The 8,784-nt window shown below is 51.1% G+C and overlaps 1 protein-coding gene across 2 annotated transcripts; it reads left to right on the forward strand.

Moving 5' to 3' along the window:
• The first annotated feature begins 1,197 nt into the window (after positions 1-1,197).
• Positions 1,198-8,299, forward strand: LOC115640851 (early activation antigen CD69-like). Of its 2 annotated transcripts, none has more exons than XM_030543902.1 (5): positions 1,198-1,655; positions 2,726-2,842; positions 3,711-3,919; positions 4,625-4,734; positions 6,526-8,299. In XM_030543902.1, exons 1-5 carry the CDS (start codon positions 1,478-1,480, stop codon positions 6,668-6,670), a joined length of 759 nt encoding a protein of 252 aa, XP_030399762.1. In that variant the 5' UTR covers positions 1,198-1,477; the 3' UTR covers positions 6,671-8,299. The 2 variants fall into 2 exon arrangements, with proteins under 2 accessions (XP_030399762.1, XP_030399763.1); XM_030543903.1 differs by having other exon boundaries at positions 4,625-4,738; positions 6,526-6,583.
• The last annotated feature ends 485 nt before the right edge of the window (positions 8,300-8,784 follow it).

Raw genomic sequence — 8,784 nt, forward strand, 5'->3', positions numbered from 1 at the left:
AGAAGTGAATCAAGTTACAACCTTCCCGGCCGCTCCGGGCAGGGCCCACACGCAGCACAGGCAGGTAGACTGCGGCTGGCCCGTGGCAGGTGGTTCGAGCCCGCGTGGCTCAGGCTAGGGGCTGACTGCGGGGTAGATGTTGGGGTCGGGCTGCAAAGGTCTCACAAGAAGCGTCTCCATCGCCCTGAGTCCGGCTGTGCCCGGGCAGCGGGTGCTGGGTCTCCGGAAGCAGTTTGTTGGGTAAGGCCACAGGCCGATCCCGGGCAGCCGAAGGGCGATGCTCGTGCAGACGGCGGCAGCTGGGAGGAGATTTGCGCGGGGGGGGGACTGGGGAGGAGCGTTGCGGGGCGCTGAGTGGCGGAGCGGTCCAGGGGGCGGGGCGCTGAGTGATCCAGGGGCGGGGCTCTGAGCGTTGCGCGGCGCTGAGTGGCGGAGCGGTCCAGGGGGCGGGGCGCTGAGTAGCAGGCGAGGCCGGTTCATACAGATGCTCCGCTGAGCTCAGAACTAGCAGCTGAGTCTGGGTGGGAGCGCGGCTCGTTTCTCCCCGTGTCCGGTCCCCGCGATCCCGGCCCCGCCCCGCACGTGCCGCCCGGCCGGAGCCCGCGGGACGCTCGGTAAGAGGCGTCGCCGCCCGGGCCAGACCCAAGGACAGAACGGGCCGGGTGCCGGGAGAAGGGGTGTGTGCGCCCGAGTGTGTGCGCGCGTGCCCGAGTGTGTGCGCGCGTGCGTGTGTGCACGTGCGCGCTTGCGCTTGCGCGCGTGTTCGTGTGTGTGCCTGTGAGTGTTCGTGTGTGCGTGTGTGCGCGTGCATGTGTGTGTGCATGTGTGCGCGCGCGTGTGCGTGTGTGTGTGTGTATGTGTGTGTCGGTCGCGCCCGCGCGCGGAAGCTGGATGACGGAGTCGGGGAGAAAGCCCGCGTCCCCCCCCCCGCTCATGGCTGCGGCGAAGGACCGAGCGGGAGAGCCGGGGTTTCCCCGACGTTCTGGGGTGGCACCAGAGCCAACCTGCGGTTCGACCGTCGCCCATGCGCAGTTAGGGACCGGGGCGTGCGCGCTTTATGCAAATGAGCGGCCTGCCCCGCCCCCCGGTGTTCGGATCTTTAAACCCCCGGGGCGGGGCATCGCGGGTCGCTCCGGCGCTGGCGGGGCTGCTGCCCCCTGCCGGTCTCTGCGCGCGCTGGTTCCCCGGGGGCTCCACTTCCCCTCCAGCTGGGTGCCCGTCACGCGGGGTGGGGCCCGCAGCAGATCGGGTCTCTGAAGCCCTGGGGGGTGGAGGGGTCGATGGCGGTTAAGGGGTTTAATCATCATGGCACCGCCTCTGGCAGGGGGTTGGGCTGCTGGGCAGGGAACGAGAAACCACAAATCGCCCCCGACCTGTCCTGCTGGGTCCGTCTCGGCTTCCAGATCGGCTGGAGAGTCGGAGCAGGCAGGGGGACCAGGGCCAGCACCCCCGCCCGGCTCGGCTTTACTGCTGCTGAATGAGACCCAGTCAGACCGAGAGGAGCCGATCCCAGCCCAGCGCCTGCAGCAGCATCTGTAGCCTGAGTGTCGCTGAGAGACAATGTGCCCAGAAACTCGGAGCTGCTGGGAGGGAGGAGCCGCTGCAGGAGTTGCGTGCTAATGGCAATGGACACCTGCGGACTTACGAGGAGCCAGGTAATGGGGTGTGGCTGCCTGGGAACAGGCTGGAGGAGACACTGAGGCTGCCCCACATGGGGCCATGTTCTCAGTGGCAACAGCCAGTGCCCAGCAACCTCCTGTCCCTGGGCAGCAGGGACTGGATCTCCCCCAGGGGCTCTCAGAGCACCGATCCCTGGCTCACAGTTGCTGTCTGGCGCACACAGCGGTGGCCGTGGGTCTGTGCAGGGGCCTTTTGAGCTGGGTGTGTCAGAACCCCTGTGACAGCCCTGGCCCATCTCTGCCTGGTTCATTCTCCCCCCTTCTGCTGTGTGTGGCCAGTGTGAGACCCCAGTGTGCGGGAACAGTCACGCTCGGCAGTGTGGACCCAGCTAGCGGAGCGGTCCGGGGCGAGTCTCTCTTGTAGGTCTCTTGTCCAGACTTGCTACTGTGATGTCTTCGGCTAAAAGCTCAATGAGCAGGTGATGTGGGGAGAGGAAATGGGTGAAGAAAAATATTGGTATATTTTGGTATCCCTTCTGATAATCTGTCTTGTCAGATTGTAAACTCTCTGGGCAAGGAACCATGTCTTCCCAGGTGTTTGTAAAGTACTTATCACAACAGATCTTGAACCTGACTGTTGACTCGGCACACGAGTATAATTTAAGTAATAAAATAGCCTTATGTATCCCGCTACAGAGCAGGGAGCGTATTGCTAAACCCTTCCTCCTGCCACGGCACTGACTTTGTAGCCATTAGTGTGCTGGGAAAACACAAAGAAACTCCCATGGGTTCAAATGTTGGTTTTCAGTTGAACCGGTGATGGAAGGGCCAGTGGGGATCTGTAGGGTGGACAAAGCTCAGCCAGAGCGATTTTCACCATCGTAATGTACCCTTTCTGCAGGCAAATCAGATGAAGCCAGCAGCAAAGCTAGATAGAACCTATGCAGGAGGGCCAGGTAGATGACCATGGTGGCCCCTTCTGATCTTGTAAATTTCCTCAGTGTAGACCAGGCTTGATTGTAACTAATGATGACCAATTCCGTCTTCTCCTCTCCCTCCCGCCTCCCCAGCAGTACCCAGGCCCATTAATGACTTTTCTTTTTCAGGTGATCAAGCTAACTCCGCAATCTGCCTAGCAAATAAAATCACAATCCCAGTCTGTGTCTTGATCATAATAGCTCTGGGAGCAGCTCTGGTAGGAGCTCTGATAGAAGCTTTCTCAGGTGAGTCCAAGCCCTCCCTGGCCAAGTTTCTGTGTCCTGTTCCCCCCATTTAGCCATCACAGTCTCTCATTCTCTCCACTTCAGCTTTAAACAGAAAACTTTCAACTCCCTGTGGTGAAATACTAGGTCTCTCTGGAGCTAGATTGGGTTTACTGGACTGAATTCAGACCCCACGCCCAGCTGTGCAGCAGTTGTGCCACGCCTCGGAAGGTTATGAGGAGACTGCTGGACTTGCCTTTCTACCAGCTTCTCAGTCAGTCAGTCAGTCCCGAGCTGAGCTTGCTGTCAGGAGAGGCAGTGCCACCTACAGGGTACTTTATTATTTGGTGCAAAAGCCTTATTTAGCAAAAGGTTGTGGCTGAGAACCTAAACAAAAGTCCAGTTTCAAAGCATATTTATCTTGCTGCCCATCACTGCAGTATCTGGGCACCTCCCATGTAAAATCCTCAGCAATACTGAAGTCCCTCGTGGACTTCCTGGAGTTTTTGGCATTCTTCCCCTTGTGGAATCAGAACTCAGCTTGAGAGAGGGAATTTTCTCTTTTGTGGAGGTTTATGGGCAGAAGGAGGTGTCTCTTTTCTGGAAGAGAACCAGCCTGCCCCGCCCCAGGATAGCCATCCCAGCTGATTATTCTGAACTCCCATCTTTAACTGGGTTTTGGCATCCTCCTGCTTTAAGTATGAGTTTGGGCGTAGTTCTCTGTGCAGGGCACTGGGACGGTTATCGCCTCACTGAATTAACCGCTGGGGCTTAAGTTCTGAGCATCTGACAGAGGGTTCAGGAACCTCTGAGGCCTGGATCTGAGGGCCTTGTTCCCCCTGGATGCAGGAAGAGACAAGCTCTTAGTATGTTACTTTCTCATTTTCAGGAATAGCAAACCTATATTCAGTCCATCCTGGCTCCACAGTGGTCCACTCTCTGGATCCCCCTCCTGGCCCCTGGTGTCTGGATGGTTGGGTCGGATACCAAGGGAAATGCTACTATTTCTCCGAGGCCAAAGAGAACTGGACCTACAGCCAGAGCAACTGCTCTGCGCATGGTGCTTCCCTGGCTGTGATTGACAGTGAGCAGGAAATGGTGAGAGAGAGAGAGACCAGCATGGATGCTTGATAATGACCTAGACTGGGCTTGACTGGACAGACATGACTTCACTGGGGTAGGGCCCAGCCTGTGTAGTTCCAGAAGGAGCTCTGGTCCCTTTCCTGCTGGGAGGCCAAAGGGAACGAAAGCCCAGCAGCTGAAATCCAGCTGCACTCAGTATGCTGTTGTCCTTTCTTCATAGCTCCTGGCAGGAGAAGCACTTCCTGTGGGTTGGGCTGAGTCAGCCAGAGCCTGGCCGCAGTGAGGAATTTATAGCTGAGCAGGATGCCTGCTTTATGCCTACATAGACCCCCACTGGGCGCTGCAAAGGGTCAGGGCTCTGCTCCCGGTCCAGCTCTGTCCTAGCCCCACTCCAGTGATGGGTAGACAGGATACAAGGTACAGGGTGGCCTTGCAGAGTGGGACTAGAGCTTATATCCTTATTGAGCCATGCAGCTTTCCCTCCCCTACAGGAAATTATTGGAGGGGAGTGATCAGGAGACAAGAGCAGAGGTATAGCATGAATGCAAAGGAGGTGCATTCACCCACTGAACACCTCAGCCTCCTGGAATGTGAGTGGGCAGTCCCTTTTGAAAAAACTGATTCCCTGTTGTGCAGAGCTGTCTGGGGTGGGTGAGATTCAGTCCCATGATCTCAGAGTCCCATTCATGCTGTCCCTTTGCCTTTGTATTTCTAATACAGAGGTTCCTGCGGCGCTGTAAAGGCAAACTTGACCATTGGCTCGGCCTTTGGAGGGAGCAGGACCAGGACCCGCCCTGGAAATGGGTCAATGGCACCAAATTCAACAACTGGTGAGTCCCTCTATATAGTAATGTTGCCCCGGAATTTGACATTCCTGCGTGTGTCCCAGAACTTGGCAGCACTGAAGTCAGCCGTTTTGTATGTGCAGCCACTGCCAGCTGATAACCAAACATCACATAGCGAGGAATAACCTTAGGCCTTTATGAGACAAGCTCAGACAGCTGCATATTTGCAGTTTGTTAAACAAAAAGAAGAATAAAATAAAAACCTATGGAAAAGAGTAAGTAAATAGCAACCATGGTTTTAGGTGCCCCATATATATTGTCAAGGCTAAAAATACTAAAAACGTTTTGCAATAATTTGTTGAAACTGGGGAAATTGGTGACCCAACCCAGTGGAGGTTATTGTGCCGATGCATTAAAATAAGTTTCCTTGGACTGTTCTGAAGTATTTATTCTCTGGGAAAGGATCTGACATCTTGATCCCTGTCAGCGGGATGGAAGGAGGGTCCCTGGAAGTCCGGCTGGTGATTACTTAAAACCATCTCAGAATGTGGGTAACTATATCTCAGGTGTCCTAAACTGTGTGTGTGCTTAATAGCTACTACATAGTAGTTAAGAGCACTCTTACTTGTATTAATCTTCCATCGGGCAAAATTGCTGTGTTTGCATTTGCTTATTCCTGACACCATCTGGCGTGAAACAGTTCCATTACCACTGCTTTGGGTTCTGAAACTGCCCCAGTAATACTAATACCCTGAAGATGGTCTTAGGGATAACAAGCATCCTAACCAGCCCTCCATGGAACCAGTTGTGAAGCTGGAGGCTTTTGTGAGCAGTCCCTGAGCTCTGTCGGGATCTGTCTCTGGACTCATCCAACTCTTGGGATAGTGTGTGAAGGTGCCGAGTGGAGCATGGGACTCTTACTCCTGGGGTGGTGGCTTTGAGATCTGTTGGACATGGTGGTGGCTGTGATAAAAGGTGCTGAACTTCGGTCAGTAACAAATCCATCTATCCTGGCATGCCTCAGGGGTCGAAATGGATTCTCAGTGGTTCTCAACCAGGGCTACACGTTCCCCTGCGGTACATCAGCTCATCTAGATATTTGCCTAGTTTTACAACAGCTTACATAAAAAGCACTAGCCAAGGCAGTCACTAAAGTTTCCTACAGACAGTGACTTGTTTATACTGCTCTATAGACTGTGCACTGAAATGTAAGTACAATATTTATAAGCCAATCAATTTTATTTTATAATTGTGTGCTAAAAATTAGAAAGTAGCAAGACACTTCTTTGTATTTCTATCTCTGATTTTGTAAGCCAAGTAGTTTTGCAGTGAGGTGAAACTTGGGATATGCCAGACAAATCAGACTCCTGAAAGGGGTACAGAGTCCAGAAAGGTTGAGAGCCACTGATCTAAGAAGCATCCCTGCTGTGGAGGTCCTAGTGAGCATGTGTAGGCTCTGTGTTCAATGCCACGTGGGAACGGTCCCTGGAATCCTCGTTTTGGGACACTGTGGCTGGAATCTGGGCCTGCAAGAGCCAATTGTACGTCCAGAAATGACCAGGAATTGGGATTTAAAAAAAAACTACCTGGAATAAAAACTGGGGCTGCCCCTTTCTCTGCCCTGTTAACCCCAAACTGGCTCTGTTTAATTCCTTCTTCTCTGTTTGTTTCCTTTCTGCCAGGGAGGAATTGCAGTGGGCCTCTTTGCTCCCTGTACAATGGAGGCTTGTTCACTAATTGAGATGTTTCATTAACGTGGAGCACCTCCCTCCCTTTGGGAGGGGCAGGCAGCGCCCAGACTCTGCCTGATTCTAGCTCCTGGCTTCTGTGTTGCAGGTTTGAAATTAGAGGAGGAGGACACTGTGCATATCTGAGCGATCAACTTGTTGGCTCTTCAAGATGCACCTCACTCACAAACTGGATCTGCAGCAAACATGACGCGTATACAGTGGGAAAGGGAACTGCACAGCCTAGGATATAAAAGCTTGAGAATCATCGAAATGTGATCTGGAAAAGCCTGAAGACAGGGCGGGATGAGTATTTATTCCCTACAGTCTGTTCCTCCAGGATTCCCATGTTCTTTATAGCTTGATCAAAAGTGTAACAGAGCTGTTACTTTCTAGGGAAACTTTCCTGTTATTAACTAGCCCTCTTTACTCTGTTCTCCTGCTTATACCCCATGTGTACACAATCTCTCTAGTGTTTTCCCCATGTCCTGCTCCAGGTCAATCCTCTTCCCCTTAGGAGTATGCTTATAGGTGCTTGTTTTCTGGAGACACTCGGTTTACCTCATCACTGATTTGTAATGTGACAGCAGAGCTAAAGGGAAAGGAAACTGGCACAAGAATTCATAACTGCAGTAATTTTTTTAAATGGAAGTAGGCAGTGGATTAGGTACATCTTCATATATGTCTCCTGACCGATCAAACTGCATTCATGAACTTGTGTAACCCTGGTATTTCTTTTTGCTTACTTGGATTTTTACTGTGCTGTCACACAGGAGCACCCATCCCACTCTCTGTCTCTGACAATCTTTTATAACTACATTATTAGGTAGGCCATCAGTTACCTCGGATCAAATCCAAGAACCCAGTGCCGCATCAGTATAACAAATTAGTTTAACTCCCTCCCAGTGTTACCCTCCTCCTCCTCCTCCTCCTCAATTCTTCCTCCTAGTTATTAAATGGACTTGTTGCACTTTTGTTATTCAATTAGATAGTTAGCTGCTTGGGGAAGGTTCCGTGCAGAAATGGTTACTTACTGTAACTGTGGTTCTTTAGGTTGCGATGCAGATATGTACAGGCAACCCTCGGACTTATGACACCATTGGTTCCTGCAAATCGCGTCTTAAGTCAAAAACGTTGTAACTTGAATTTCCCATAGGAACAATGTCAGATCGAGAATCATAAAGTCATAACCGATGTCATAAAGTTGAAACAGGATGTCAATTTATAAACGTCGAAAACTGCCTGTGTTCCCCAACCCCTCTGCATTGATGTCTGTTCCCCTGAGCATTCAGCAAGAAGGAAGTGAGGAGGGTCGGGGTGGCACAGCCTCATATAGCCAGGGAGGGGCTACAGGCACAAGGTGCAAGTGTCATTCCTCCTACAGGCTCTGCTAGGCGAAAGTCTCCAGTTCACAAGGTGCATGCACACCTACTTGGAATATACATCTGCATCACATCTCAAAGAACCACAGTTTAAGTAGTCGTTTCTTCTCACCCTGGTTGCTTAACACAGCTGAACAGTGGTGCTCTTATTGATGGGTATTATCAGTGCCTTAAGGAGGGGAAGTGCCAACCATCCTTTGATTTCTGGGACGATTTTCGATATTAAAATATTAAACTTGTCTCAGGGCAGCTCTTTGAGTGGCTTCTTTTAAGGAACTGAATGTAAATGCCTTCCTTGGCTTCACCAGACTTTTTAAGCATATTTACCTTTGCACATTTATAAACTGTAAAATTAAAATGTATAATCGATGATAAACCAAACAAGCCTCGCCTTTAGTCAGCGTCTTTTGCACAGCTACAAACTTAGAGCAGAGATTGTCACTGAAGTAGCAATTGGATGTGTCTTTGTTTGTTTTAATAAAATAATGTTATTTTTGGTGATTTTTGTTTGTTTTTTTTTAACCATGATGTCCCCTAAGGCAAGACAAAAACCTCATGTGATCAACATAGCATGGAGTCAGCCTGAACTGTCAGTGAGACGCTGTTAAGATTTGATCGCTGCCACGTCTCAAGTCCCTGGACTAAATATTAGTAATTTTAGGGATAAAGACATTTGATGTTCAACAAGCCCCCTTCTCACCCATTGAGGCTTTGGGAAGGCCCTTCATGACTTTAGCTGCACCCTACTCAGATGATCTAGTAACCTATTGTGACATTGACCTCTGCTAACATTCCCACCCAGCATCTCTGGTTGCTCAGAGGTCATCTTCCATAACATCTTCTTAGTTCTTAGCAGTAGGCTGGATTTTATAGACCACTAGCTATGATTCTTCTTCTTTTACACTGCTTCCTTTTCTCCACCTCTAACCCAACTAAACAAATGCTACTGCCCCTCTAACAAAGTCACTACCCCTTCTTCCTCAGAT

The sequence above is a fragment of the Gopherus evgoodei genome, unplaced genomic scaffold (genome assembly GCF_007399415.2).
Source record: "Gopherus evgoodei ecotype Sinaloan lineage unplaced genomic scaffold, rGopEvg1_v1.p scaffold_32_arrow_ctg1, whole genome shotgun sequence".
NCBI lineage: Eukaryota > Metazoa > Chordata > Testudines > Testudinidae > Gopherus > Gopherus evgoodei.

Bases quoted from the DNA above. Each gene is read 5' to 3' on its own strand.
- LOC115640851 (XM_030543902.1), top strand. From the start codon at position 1,478: ATGAGACCCAGTCAGACCGAGAGGAGCCGATCCCAGCCCAGCGCCTGC. The intron at 1,656-2,725 runs GTAATGGGGTGT...TTTCTTTTTCAG, and splicing joins GCGGACTTACGAGGAGCCAG to GTGATCAAGCTAACTCCGCA. The intron at 2,843-3,710 runs GTGAGTCCAAGC...TCTCATTTTCAG, and splicing joins TCTGATAGAAGCTTTCTCAG to GAATAGCAAACCTATATTCA.